At 37.2% G+C, this 15,096-nt stretch overlaps 1 protein-coding gene across 1 annotated transcript in view; it reads left to right on the top strand.

The window, feature by feature from the left end:
* The window catches only part of TFEC (transcription factor EC), a gene marked incomplete at both ends in the record, with an annotated part of 72,702 nt that overhangs the window by 28,016 nt on the left and 29,590 nt on the right, over positions 1 to 15,096 (top strand). Inside the window, 2 exon segments of the mRNA XM_084279373.1 lie at positions 7,627 to 7,878; positions 10,070 to 10,165. Of these exon segments, the coding sequence (XP_084135499.1) occupies positions 7,627 to 7,878; positions 10,070 to 10,165 (348 nt within the window).

Genomic DNA, 15,096 nt, shown 5'->3' with positions numbered 1-15,096 from the left:
CCACAGCCCAGAGAGCTCTGCTCCCTTTCTCTCCCTGGGAGTAAGGCTGCTTCGCTGCCTATGCTGTGCAGAGAAAGTTTCCTTACCCAGGGCTGGTTTCTGCAGAATCTGCGGTTCTTTTGCTCCCACATTCCTCTCGCTTTTCATAATGGTTGGCAGTGTGATGGAGAATTTCCGATTGCCCCCATCCTACCCCGCATTTATAATTATCAGCTATTTTTAGACATTGAGATACCAAAATACAGAAGCAGTAGTCACTGTTGAAGACATGGTCTTTGTCAAAGAACTTTAAAATGTTTCTTCTTCAGTCTCTTCACCCTTGAAAGAACATTCACAAGTTCCTGATGAATATGATGTCAAAGGTTAAATAAGATGAAAAATAGTGCATTAGAGTCACATGAGAATTTTTTCTTAACTTAAAAGCTGCTGTAAGGCATCAACTAAACACAGCTGTGAGTTGCTAGACTGGATGTCTTTTGCTTTGTATTCTCTCTTCATGCATATTAATAGAGAAGATCTCATCTAGTCAGATCAAAGTTCCAATAAGAAAAATATTCACATTTAAAAATTAACTACTTTGTTTAGCTTAAGTAATTAATTGACACAATCACACAGGCTTTTATAAACTAAACATTAAAGTGAACAGCTACATTATTTGGTGATAATGTTTAAGATAGAAAAGAAGTGTATAGTTGCTAAATTAAATTGAAATTTTATTTTATTAGGAAACAATTGCACAAATACACTTTCCTCAAAAAGTTTAATAGTTTAATAGAAAAAGCAGGACAAACAAACAACTGGCATTCATTTGTAACAGAAGTTGAAAAGGGCTATTTCATCACTAATAATGCTTTTTTTCCCCTAACCCTTACATCCATTTTAAAGTACTCAGAAGTAGAGCTAAAATAGCCTGTGTTGTGACTGTGCTTCTTATCTTAAAATGGAATTCAAATTTTTGGGTACTTGCAGAACATTTTAATAATTAAAAAGTTCATAATTAGATGCTTATTTTCTGGTACAGTGGCTGAAAAGAACATGAAGCCCCATAACTCAGTTTCAGAGAGGTGTTGTGTTCTGGATTAATGATAAATGCTGTGATCCCATTAGGGTGAGAAATTTTACTTCAAAAGCTATTAAAAACATTAGAAGACATTAACATCCAGCATAAATAACAAACTGTAATGAAGTCTACCGAGTTCTGTCCAGTACAAAATGACCATATTTAAGCATATTATTTTGTATCAGAGATTTAAACATGTATTAAATTCAGAGTGAATTTTCATCAAGGGAAAAATTTGCTATTGTAATGGCTACTTCTCAGATCCAAAAATCCATAACATTTAAACACAGGAAGGGTTATTAAACCACTCATTCTAATTCCTCTAAAATCAAAGGCTTTTTATTCCATTCAGTTTTTATCCTAGTGTTCAATTTTGAGACTAGTAATGTGTTTGAAAAAAATATATCTTCGACATGGCTGATGCATCTCTTCCAGAAAGCCATTGACCCTTAGTTTGAGGAAAACAGCAGTTAGAGCATTTCCTTTTAAATATTTCACTGTTTATTCACATAATTTCCGAAATGAGCTTCCTTAACACCAGCTTGTGGCCAGTGGCTCTTGCCATGCTTTCTGTGCTAGCTAAAAGCTAGCTGGTGCATTCAGCATCTCTGTCAAATTTCACTGATTTCAATTTGACAGCAGGAACACAGATGAGTTTCTTTAAACTTTAATTGAAGCAACCTTTTATCTGCCTTCAATTACTTCCATAGTTCTTTTCTGCATACTTCCAATATTTTCAACTGTGTTTTCAAAATGTTTAGGGTAGAAATATTTCTAGGATTCTATTATTGATCTCTCCTGAGCCTGAAATAAAAGCAGAGTAAATCCAGCTTCCTAGTCACTACTTCCTTGATGTCATTTTCCCTTTCTTGCTGTGGCATCACCAGGACATTCCTGCTGAGTTGCTGGTTTGTTATCACCCAAATTCTTTACAGACTCATTGCTTACAGTGTTTTCTCCATTCCGTTTTCTCCATTGCTGACTCCTGTATTTCTTCCTCCAGCACATGCAGATCTGTATTTGGCTGACTCAGAACACAACTCCTTTCAATAGAATTAATACTCTAAAAAATATTTATTCTTTTTAGTCGGTTTTAGTTTTCATTAGTCCTAAATCACTGATGGAAATGTTGAGTAGTACAAGGCTGAAGAGCCCCTTGTTCTGATGCCAGGCCTTTGCTGATTACTTTCTTATGCATGTTCGTTAGCCAATTCTTAATCCAGTTAAAACATGCTTTATTGATATTGTGTAGTGGTATATTTTTAATTAGAATATTGAATGATACTAAGTCAAAAGGCACACAAAAAGTTGAAGTGTATTATACCTACATCGTTACCTTTGGCAGCCTAGCTTGAAATCTCATCAAAGAACAGAAGTAGATGTGTTTGACAAGGCTTATTTTGCACAGAGCTATGTTGACTAGCATTAATTATATTCCTATCTTTTAATAATTTATTAATTGAATCTCTTTTCAGTTTTCTGATTATTCCTCCCAGGGCTGATGTTGGGCTAAGCAGTCTGGCAGTACAGGTATCACCTGCTTGCCCTTAGCAGAATACCAATACAAGATGTAGCACTGCTACTTACCGGAATATAATTGACATTGTTCATGCCTCCTTCAGGTCCCCTAAATATGCCCTTTTTCATACTTTTTGGCATGCTAGGTATTCTTCTACTAATGGGAAAAAAAAAAAAAAAAGAAAAGAAAAAATTCTCATCAGCAAATGTGGAAGTAAAATAGTTTATGCAAATAAACTACCGAAGGCCGAGTTGTGCCATTGTGCAATGTATTAGAAATGAAAGTAAAATTGGTGTGAATGTGGGAAAAGCTGTTACACAAATCTACCGCAGTTTTACAACATGATGATGTGGGCTTAAATTGGAAAGAGCAATTGAAGAAGTTTGAATATGCATCTGTAATTCTGAAAGGCTATCATGTTCTTGTTCTCGGAACCGGCTTGTCAGTGAGACGTAAAACAGAAATAGGTACAGGCAGTTACATGCGCATTGGGATTTTTATGGATTACAAGATCCATCTCAAAGTGTTCATTTCTGTTCTGGCTTTGTTCTGCTTGAATTAGAATATTTGAGTTTGGACTGGGTGCTTTTAGCTCTCTGCATGCTTGATGTTTCTGGTTCTGAACAGGCTTTAAGAGACAAAAACAGTGCCGAGGAGGGAGCTAATAATCTGTCATCTACTGTTGAACTTTATGCTGCTGTTCGCTCATCAAATAAACTGAAATTATTAGCATTTAAAGTATATGGTCGCAGCTGCTACAAGAGAATGTCTAGGAGGAAAACATGAACTTCATCTGCACAAATTCATCACCTTGATACACCTCGCACACACAGTAGCCAAAAGAGCCTGGCTAATTAACTTCAGGAGCACTTGGCAGGAGGGATCAGGTCAATGACTGTACCAGGAGCAAGAGCAGATGTGCCAGTAGGACAACTCAAAGTCCTGGGTTATGTCTGAGGCTTGCCTGAGTCAGGTTCTGGACCTTCAGGTGGTCACTGGGTGCCTATTTCTGATAGGGATTCTCAGAAAACAGGTGCGTCAATAAGCAAGGTCATCTATTTCACCAAAAAAGAGACAAGCAGAGAAACATTTAATACAAAATGGTCTGAGGAGACATAGAAGATAGGCTCTATCGAATCACACTGTTTAATCTGTGTCAGAGACAAGAACCCAGATTTCACAAAGTCACCAGCTTTTACGCTTTACCTTGAAAACCATCTCAGGATCTTCCTTTAAAACTTTCCTGCTTTAAACAAAAGATTAAATATTCATTGACCCAGAGAGAACAGAAATAAAAAAAGAATGTAACTCCATATTCAAACTGTAGTGATAGTAAAGGGTGTGTCACCACCACTTCCTTGATCCAAAGAAGCTTTAATGATTTTATTGCTGGAAGAACTCCCAGACTGGAGAGATTCAGATACTTTCACCTTAAAATTCACATATTCCTTGAAAAAATGTTCTCACAGATTGTGAAACTCTTTCAAAAATGAGGAACTGGAAAACTAGTCTCCCAACACTGCAGGAGGGTGCCACACTGAGATTTCTGGGAAAAATAAGGATGCTTCTACTGTGAAAAATCTTGGGGTTTTTTTTCAGTTTTCTGTGGAAGGACCTTATCTAGAGGATCTAAGATACGCACATGGTCAAGGTCCCTGAGCAGCTAAGTGCATGTTCCTCTGTGCTGTTGAACTTGTCGAATTACTTATGTGTAGGAGTGATCTTCCAGTTATTTTGCTGTTTGAATTTATTCACTCAACCCCTAATCAGATGCCATTTTTTTCCCCGGGCTTAATAGGGATTACCCAGAATTCCAATATTTAGACTACCAATTCAAATTTCCCTGGCTATTTCTAGATGTCTTTTGCTTTCTCAGGTGCTCATGGCCTTGTCCAGTCAAGTTTTGTAAATATCCAAGGATGGAGATTCCACAACCTCTCCGGGCAACCTGTGCCAGTGCTTAGCCACTCTTTTTACACCACTAAAAAGAATCTCAAAATCAAGTCAATGTTTAATGTTTGTAATTGAAACAATAGTTATTTAAAAGAGTTTATTTAACCTAAAATGAGTTTAATAGTAGTGATATAAAATAATAAAAATAATCCAGCATCCTATTGAAAAGTAAACCAATCGTAGTTGGCATTTGATACATGACTATTAGGTTTCATAAAGTTATTAAGTTTTGAGTTTCTGCTCTTATTTCACACATGATAAATGGGTAATTTTAACTTCTTGTATTTTTGAGTACTTGATTTGGCAGTCTTTGTATTCTATTGGATTAGCATGACTTCCCTCCCCCCCCGCCTTTATTATCCACTAACAACACAATTATAAAAATAAAGAGTCCAATGGTCCTTTGACTTTATACAGTGGCTTGATGCTCAAAAGCACTTTACTTCTTGTTACTAGCATTGACTTCCAAGACTTACTTAGATATGTAAAGATGATTGTGGTTTGCAACTTCGGGTACTTACTGAAAATCAGGGCATATATCCCTTTTTAACATCAATGGTTCTGGTTTGTAATGACTGCATCTGGCACAGTAAAGGGGATGGAGAAGTTTGCAAAACCATAGCAACAGATCCCATCTCAAAAGCTTTAAATTCTTTTCCTGTTTGTGGAAGTTCAGAGCAGTACTGACAGGATATAAGCCCTGAAAGAATATAAACCAAAATAAACTCTCCTGATAAACTAAATTTTTGACTTAGTCAGCAGTTAGCAGTTAGCATCCCCAGTGGGATGGCCCTGCAGTGGTTTACAAGCAAATCGGGCTGCACAGAGGTTTCACTCTGCTGCTAGGAATCTGAAGTCCAGAGAAAGCAAAAAGCACTCCATTGGCTTTTCAGCAGTCTTCCTGTGGCAGAATCCACTTCCTTATTGAAATTCCTTATCAAAAGCAAACTTTAAACCAAGGTAGTATGGACTTAATGCACTGCAAATTTCTTATGTTTCCCATTTAATTTGAATATATTTCATATTCTGAATTTCATGTTTCAGGTAGGCCTGTAGAATTTCTTGGACAGCATTTATTGCTTGTTACAGAACACTCATCAGCTTAATTTAAGAGAAAAAAAGTAGCTGAAATGCAGTAGATGTATTTGTAGCCTATTTATTGAGCTCACTTACGTCTGTGCCATGATAACAAGCTGCACCTTCAAAGCTGTTGATTGCAGTGCTCAGCGATGCTGGAGAGAGATCTTCATCTGTTTAGGCAGTGCAAGGGTCTGGGTAGTGGTGACTTTGTGGGGATATATTTCTATGACCCTTGAGTCAGCACAAGCACAAAGTGTCTGTGGATGCTCCTGAAAGAACAGCAGCAAACAAGGGTGTGCAGCAAATCTGCGCACTGGCCATATAGTGGCCCTGAGCACATTGCATGTCACCCAAGATCGATACTCTTCTTAAACTGGCATGCAGTAGATTTTGCATTGGCCTCTAATTTAAGAAACTGCTTGACTGTCTAATGTTCAATATAATCTTAATTCTTACTCAAGATGAAGGACTAAATAGATGCATAATAATCAGAATAATTTGGAATGGTTTTACAAGTCTTTACATGTGATAAACCAGAGCATAAATTAAAAGTACGGTTTCTAAAACTGGCACAAAGATCTCAGTTAAGACAAGTAATACAATGATTTAAGCAAATCCCAAATACACATGTAGTTTTTAAAATCTTACATGGGATGCCCGCCTTCCTAACATAAAACGGGGGAAAACCTAAACAGTGTGTTTAAGATTTTATATCAATATTTTAATGCAATATTATTTAATAGCTTTAAGGCTTACATCAAAATAATTAATATTATATTCATTACTGCATGGCTTAATCTTTTTTATATGACTAGAAAATTAGTTTAAAGAAGCATGATTAAAATAATTCTAGACATACCACCACAATATGATTAAAAATAAAGTAGGTACTGCAATATTGTACAAAAATATAGCTAATTTAAATGCAAGCCCCTTTTATGGACTATTTATCTCTGCTTATGTATGTTAGGGGAATTAAAAAGAAGTTTGTTTAAATGACTGATTTTTTTTTTCTTTGAGAAAAAAGGGCTGCAAAGCAAGTCTTGCTATTATTTAACAAATATTAATCATGCTTACACAGAGGCCACTTGAGAAAAATTTATTACAAGAAATTTGTGACCAGTCATGCCATAGGAAGAGGAGAAAGCCACAGGGCTGAAATGACAGTAAGGTTTGTGTATGCAGTGCTCCTCTGGTAGTTAAATTGCAGGAATGTGACATTGATCTGAAAAGGGAGCTGTTTGAAGTAGCAACCGTCAATCTCTGTAATCAAAGGATGGCCCAAAGTCTTACGCAATTAGGCATTTTGGCATGACCACTCGGTTTATAAAGTCCTACCAACTCCAAAAGTGATCTGTCCTCAAGAGGTGCTTTAAGAAGACTGCGCGGTCCGAGGATATTAAACAGTCACCCAGGACTATAGCTTGGACTCTTTATTGCTTTGTTTGGGTTTTTCTACTTTGCAAAAGAGCAGCAATGCCTCATTTAACCGACTGTACTTATTGCAAGGTGAGCCAAATGCGGATTTAGGTCTGAGTGTCTGATGCTGTTCATATTACTTGAAATTGGTGGGTGGGTTTATGTTTTTCTTTATACATTTATTTACGCTCTCAAGTAAAAAAGTGTAAACTCACCGTGATATTAATTTTAGAGTATAGATATACTTGTAGATTTGATGATCAGTGATTTCAACAGAGATCGCTCTTAAATGAGAAGAAAAATTGTGCAGCATTCTTCTGGTCTTTCCTCAGGATTGCGTTTACCTTTTTGAATTCTAGATTTCTTTGGTAATTGTTCAGAAGGTTTATTCATCTGGGTTAGGGAAAAACAGTACACAAATAAGAAACGTGTAAGGATGCAAAAAATGAAGAAAAAAAAGATTAATGCTAATAATAATCCTATCCCAGTGTTACTAAAGCCGAATCCATTGTTTTGAAGCTTTTAAAGTGAATATATAGGCAAATACTGGTACCAGTATGTTGAAACTTTAGTAATTATTTCCATTCCTTCCCAGGTACAAACACACTTGGAAAATCAGTCTAGATACCACATCCAGCAAAGCCAGAGGCACCAGGTGAAGCAGTACCTGACTCTCGACACCAAGCTCTCCAGCCAGACGCTCTCCCTGTCCCACTCCCATGCGATCCAGCCTACGGGAGTGACCTCCATTTTAAGAAACGGACACATGCCTCCCGTCAGCGATATTGGCACACCAGAAAGCCCTGTTACCAAGCTGCTGGCCCTTGGAGGCGAACACGAAAATGCGGTAGGCAGGGCTGATGAAAGGAGTGGGGAAATGAGCTTTGCATACTTCTACAAAAGCGTTATATGACCCACCTTGTGTTGGTAGCAGGCAAGAGATGACTTTACTTTCATGAGGCCTTCCCGAATCCTTTTAGATTATGTGGGTGATTACCTTGAATGCCTCTGAATAGCTTATTGCATGATCAGACTTCTAAATTACTGCCAGTTAAAATGTACTGTTGCATCTTTTTATCTATGCATCATATATCGCTGTACGTTTTCTGAATACGTACTTTGCAATGCAAAATTTTTTTCGGAGAGTTATTTCTGTCTAAAAGCATTATCCTAGCTGCATAACAAAGTTAAGCACTGATTACCTTAAAGATGTAACTGAAAGAATCACTCATTCATTTTTCAGTTAGCTGATATATTTATATATGGGTTATCTTGGGTAAATTGGCATAGATATGCTAACTTTAGTGCCACCATCGATTTTAATAGAGGTACAGGTATTATACAATGTCAGATTCTCAGCCAGTGTGAGATGTAGATCATTATGGCCTTTAATACTTCAATAGATTTCAAAAGGGACTGCTTATTAGGTAAAAGGAGATTTCCTACAGAAATGAGAAATGGAGATGCTATATGATATCTTGGGCTTTAAAAGAACAGAAGAAGAATCTTATACACTGTGACCTGTTTGAGCATTTGAATGTTATGCAGCTAAGCACGGGGGAACTTAAAAAATTAAATCTGACACTTCCTGGAGAGTTCATTTGGGGCTCCTCCATTCCCTCATTGACAATTGACATTTTATGTCCAGTTTGTGGATTGATGGAGCCACCAGTCTGCAAAGATTATTTTACATAGCCTTTGTGGAGGCCTTTGTGGTCACCTCTGTGCTGCCAAGTGCAGCACACTGGAACTGTTTTCAGGCACTTTGGGTATTTGACCTGTACCTGCCCTTGTACCACATTCTGTCCTGGACAGCAGTGCAGTGGCTTGTAAATCACTGTCCTGAACTGTTTCTGGGGAAAACTGGAAGAGTGATAGTTGGCCTTGGCCAAAATCCTTGCAGGTATTATTCAAGTGATTGGAATTATCCCATCCCAGAGCCTCAGGGAGATGACTGGTAGAGTGTGATTTCCTAAGGCAGATGTGCCCTGTGGTTCAGTGTAGGCTATAGTTAGATTAGTACATAACCGAAGTTAGTGCGGTGAACTGGAGTCATTCATACTGTTTAATTGCTGGCGTTGCCTGGCATCCTTTTGGACCTCACAGTACTTTCATGGACAAGTCTGGGCACAACTCCTAGGACAGCACATGTGTGAATTTTTGAGAAGAAGAAGAGTGCATGTGTGAGCTGTGCTTGGCTATGTGGCCTAAAAGCCAGAGTTGAAATACTTTCAATGCCTGGCCTGCATGATACTTCCTTTCCTTGGGTAGGGCCCTCTACATTTCCTTCAGCTACAGCTTATCAGACAGCTCCCAAGAGCTGCTTGAAAAGCCTCAGAGCATGAGTTAACTGCTCCTGGAGATGGTAGAGTTAACTGAAGTAAGTTCGTCATGGGATCTTTCCCAAAGTTATTTTCTGAACTAAACCAGACCAAAATTATTGCTGAAAGGTCATGATGTACCTTGCCCAAATCTATATACATCTGTATGGCTGCAAAATATTCACTGTTTCATACCATGTAATTAATCAGCTATTCCATCTGCTTCAGTCATTTTTGATTCACATTAGAACAAAAGTGGGATCAGAAGTCTGGAGGAGTATCCAGTGCACTGGCAAAACCAACATAAACCTCTGCCTGCTGGCTGAATCTTGAGAGCAGTGTATAAAACCAGATCTTGAGTGACTCATGCTCTTGCAGAACCACAGGTTCCTTTCAGCCTTCCTGCACCAATGCAACAATACACTGTGGATATGACACATTTGATGAAGGTGACAGATCACAGTTACAGTCCTGTCATCTGATCTTGGTGTTGCAATAAGGGGTTAAAAAAGGGGAATGAGCTAGGGTTTGGGAGGGAAGAAGTAACTAGCAAAACCACAAAAACTGTTTACACAAGAAGTAAAAAATATTAATATTGTGTAAAAGTGCTTGAATTGTTTGAAGATATAAACTTCTGAAATTCAGTCTTGTTGTCTTTTCAGAATGACATTGTTTTCATTCTTATTTTTAATGATTGGTCTTAAAATATTTTATCAGATGGAAGAGGTTATTGAAGACATAATCAATATGGAGTCAAGTTTTAACGATGAAGGGATAGGTTGTTCTGAAACACCCCTACTAATGCAAAGAACTGTAAGTATTTTGTGGAATTTCATCTTACTGTTTATAATAGTGGATTTCATTGAGTGGTTCAAGCACATGTCACACTTCAGTAGTACCAGTGGATTATTCCTCTTTCTCTTCAGTTGCTTGTCTTTTTGTCAAGAAATATTACAAGGAAAGGTTCCAATATGATGGGACACAGATGTTTTAAGTGGTCTGAATAGCTTTTGCAGTTCTAGTCCAGCACCAGATTCAGTGCATAACCCATTGGAGGTACTAATACCCATGCAGGATATGGATATGAGGAGTCTCTAGATACTAGAAGGCCTTTTAAAACCTTGTTTAAATATTCTTCTACCTCATCTAAAAAAGTCAAAGCTTCTCCATGTGATAGTTTATAAAGTACAGTAGTTTCCCTAGTGTCTTATGCTGAAGCAAGGGTGGGGCTTTATTTCTTGACTTTCATATAGGTAAGTTGCACTTAGGTGAATGATTTCAGGAACAAAGATGAGAAAATGTCACGTTTCAGATTAAATGCTTTACAGGAATAATTATAACAAACTCGTATACTTTTGCAATGTCTTTTTGTAAAGTAATGTCAGAGGATTAAAAACAGCTACCTACACTGATATATATATTACAGTTATGAAGAGGAAGGATGGTCCATTTTTTTGAAACATCAATGAATTATTATTATTATTATTATTATTATTATTATTATTATTTAATAATAAAACCTATCAATAATTGTAATACAACAATCTTTATAGAAGGGACGTTCTTTGTTCTCTGAACCCTGATTTATCTTGGGAACTTTTTCCACAGACTTTGTCCTCAGGGCCTTAAAAAGGGTACTGATAGAGGAAAATGACCCTCACTCCGGTGAAGGCAGAAGTATTTCCACAGGCTTTGACAGTCTACAAAGTTAATTTCAGAATACAGAGTCAGGTGCTTTCTCCTAATTACCCACCATATTTTTCTGACTACAGAACATCACTGGCTACAAAAATGCATTAGGAGATAATACCTCTTTGCGTCTGTGTTGCCCACTACACAGTCCAATGGCAATTAATAGTTTCATTGATATCTGGTGTTTGCATGCCAGCTACAGGAGTAATACAGTCAGTCTGATTTATACATATCTCAGTATGGAACAGGGCAAAGAAATGTTCCTTAGGGAGTGAATTAATATTTTGACTCAAATTAACATGAGGCAGGGGAGGATCCTTTCAGGTGTGGTGCCGTGGGTTGGTGATGAGAGGCATGAATTCTGGGTTTTGGATTAGACTCACACTCCCTCAACACCTTTTAAAACTGGATGATGTTAATCTATGCTAATTCCAGCCTCATTAGCCTTTATCTTCAGCCATGAAGGACATCTCTCTCTAAAATGTATTGAATACACTATTCTTGATAAGTAAGGAACTATGTAGTGACTTCTGGGCCTAGCTGGTAACTTAGCTGCAAAGATTTGAGATGCCTGCAATGCCGGTGAGTCAGGTAATGGTATTTAGATTTTTGTTTGTGCTGAGGAAATTTCCAGGCTGCTAGACAGGCCAAGGAATAACATGAATTCCTAAATTTCTCTGTGCAGCATTGTGGCAAAATGAAGCCTTCAACCAGGCATGTGAACTGTGCCAGCGTGGGGGCAATCAAGTGGTGTCTCTGCCACTTCTGTCTTCTCTTTTGGCAATGTGTACTCCAAAATATACAAAAGAAATGGGCAGATGGAGGTGGTTTCAGACATGTAACTGGTTACTCAGGGTTTTATGGTATCTTCCAGGCGGCATCCTAAACAGGCCTGCAAAATTTTAGTCACAAACGATTATGATAAAGACAGAGAAGTAGGTACAAAATATGATCTTTAGATACGTCTTTTCATCATTTGAATAAATGTAATGACATTTCATATATCTGAGTTAAAAATGTGAATATTGCAAGTGTGTTGGTCTAGGAGACATGATCAGGAATGAGAGAACATCTAATGCCCCTGAGAAGAGGAACTGGGGTGGTGCTGTACTTAGAGATTCGTATTACTTACGCACTCCTGCACAAGATGCCTGGTTATGGTGGCTGCCATGGGCATAGAGTTAGATCACAAGGGAGAGTGAGCTGCCTGTGTGCCTGGTTGATTCAGTGTTGGCTTCCTCCTTATGCTTCTGCTGTGTAGTGCTTAAATATTGTCAGGGCTGCATCTTGGCATTGTCTTGAATTTTTCCAAACTATGCAAAGTAGTATCTCTAAAATTCTGAAAATTCTGAAAAAGTAGGAGTCTCATGGTAACCTGACTGTGCTATAAATCTTGAGGGTTTTCAGCAAAATATTTTCTTCAACAAGCCAAATTCAAGAAGCCATTTTCTTTTCTCATTTTTGTCAATAGGTAGTGGCTGAGCTTAGAGACTTTGCAGTGTTACCTCTTGTGTGTTGCAGTGAATTAATATTTGCTTTAGTTAGATGCACCCATGTACCACTTTAATGGCACATTAAATGAGGACATTGAATTCTATGAGACCACTCATGTGAATAATTGCTCAGAGGCTCATTGTCTGACCCTGAATTAATGAATTACAGTCATGCATTAGTAGAATCAGAGAAGTGAAAACAAGAACATCCCTCCATCTCTCATTAAAATTATTACAGCTTCTGAAGTGTGGGTTCTCTGGCTTTTATTCTGTTTGGGCCCAGATTCATAATTTTATAAAACTCTGTGGTTTTGGGTGACAACTTAAACTGCTCAAAAGTCAGGAATTCTCTGGATCCATTTCTGCTGCTCTTAATAGTACTGTAATGGTAGAAACTTACTTTTTATAATTATCTTTTAGAAGTTAAAAATGTAGGACTAGGTCCCCCCTTCATGCAAGAGGACTTGATTCTTCTGAGAGTATTTGTAAACTCATAACTTTGTCCCGAAAACATAGCGGAAATAAAAGCATAACTGTTCTTATAAACTATCACTTGATGAAAATGTTTGTTTACCAAAGACAAGGTAGGATTTAATAAAGAACGCTTGAAGATGACACCAATTTAAAACCAGGTTTCCCTGTCTCACAAAACTCTTTACTAACAGACTAAAACATATTTATCTATATTGTAAGAAATCCATTTCTTCTCTGAGTATTGCAGTAGAAGAAACAGGTATCTTCATAACCTTACAGGAACGATTTGAAAAATGAAACAAAGAATTTTTGAGTATGAGATAAACAATGTAGTGATGTAGTGACAGACATTTGAAAAGTAAACAATTTTTCATTTTTATCAGGCTTCCATTCTTATTCAATATCCTTATAGTCTGTTCAACATTCTGTAGAGAATTTAAAGTTTATTAACTTCCAAAACCTCAAAACGTAGGAAATGTGTATGTGCAGGTCTGTTAACATGAAGCATATATGACACCATCATTAGATGCTTGGGCCAAGTTCTAAAAAAACTGTTGTCTACATTCCTTTTAATATTTGAAAAAGGGAAGTGTAAGAAACATGCTGTATCAAGGGAGATTTGGAGAGCATGTCACAGTGAAGAGGGCCAGAAAAGCGCAGAGTTATACCTTAGGATCTCTATGGTTTTTAGGGTGGGATTTGACAGTGTGTGACCTAATGAACCTCTACTTGTTACTAAATATTGTTTTATTTTGCTAGTATATATGTATAGAGCTCTAGGACTCACAAGAAAAACTGAGTAATTTAGCAAGTTCAACAGTGATTTCTATGAAAATACTTGGCATTTTACCAGTATGTTCATTCAGAAAGAACTGCTAGAGCTCAGATCATTGTACAGCTCGAGGGATAATGTCCTTTACTTGACATGCAGTCCACTAAAACTTACATCAAAAGCATTAGAAGATTGACTGCTTTGGAATGAGAATAAAATGAGAGGATATTAATATTCTGCAAGGGCACAGGCTTTCCTTGCACCATGCTGGGCAGGACAGGCTGGAAAATAATTTAATTTTCTGAACATTTCCAGGGATTCTAAGTTGTCTTTAGTTCTGCTGTCAAAGACAACAAGAGATTTCAAAAGTGCTCTTGAAGAAACCCAGGAAGAGAGGCTCTGTAGCAATTAGATGGCTGGTGGTGAGAGAGAAGGAGTACTGCAGGGTAGTGCTTCGGGCAGAAGACTACCATAAAACTAGACTTCAAAAAATTGCCTGCAGTGGCCTAACTGGTGATCAGCAGAATCAGGTGGGCTCACTGTTGCTGGAGTAGTAGGTATTGAATGACTAAACAAAATGGATCAGTTCCTTTTGGATTCCTTGGGAAAAAATTGAAAGTTTCTCAACAGAAAACCTGTTAATTGACTTTTTTTACCATGTCCAATAGTAAATAGAGCCAAGAAAAAATTTTATATGTTGATTCATTCATAATATTTAAGAAATCTTTTCTTTAATTATTCCCCTGAATGAGCTTGACAGCAGAAAGTTTTCCTGAAATCAATGGCTTCTAACCAATCAGAAGCACAAATCTTATTAGCTTATGTATATAAATAAATTCACCATAAGTGTGATCTGAAGAATTATTGTCACTCAGGGAATAAAATAGACTTGATAATCCTAGACAAAGCTGGAACAAATAGCTCTTAAAGCAAGTGTTGTTTTTTGTTTTTTTTTAAATCTGCAAAATATTTTCAAAATTGTTCTTACCTTTGAAGGAAAGAAGTAACTAAAGATTTGAAATGGCATTGATTCCTCCAATGGCTCTAGCTTTAACTACATACTGAAATCGTTATGGTGGCATTGGTGCTTTGAAGTTCACATCACCTCAGAGATTTAAAGCTGTCACAAACAATGAATCTGTTGTTAGGAACTGTGTCTATCTGTGAATCTAACCTAATTTTGTCAGTCCTCCTCTGAATCTGACATGATTTATGTAGTATTAATATTCTGGGAAAAGAAGAATTAAAAAAATATTTTTTTTTCAATTTAATGAAATAGAACTGCACTTCAATTGAAACTTGGTTTAATTATT

Source organism: Gallinula chloropus (assembly GCF_964237585.1).
Source record: "Gallinula chloropus genome assembly, chromosome: 1".
Classification (NCBI taxonomy): domain Eukaryota; kingdom Metazoa; phylum Chordata; class Aves; order Gruiformes; family Rallidae; genus Gallinula; species Gallinula chloropus.
The sequence above is the reverse complement of the archived record's forward strand: the minus strand, read 5'-3'. Positions and strand labels throughout refer to the sequence as shown.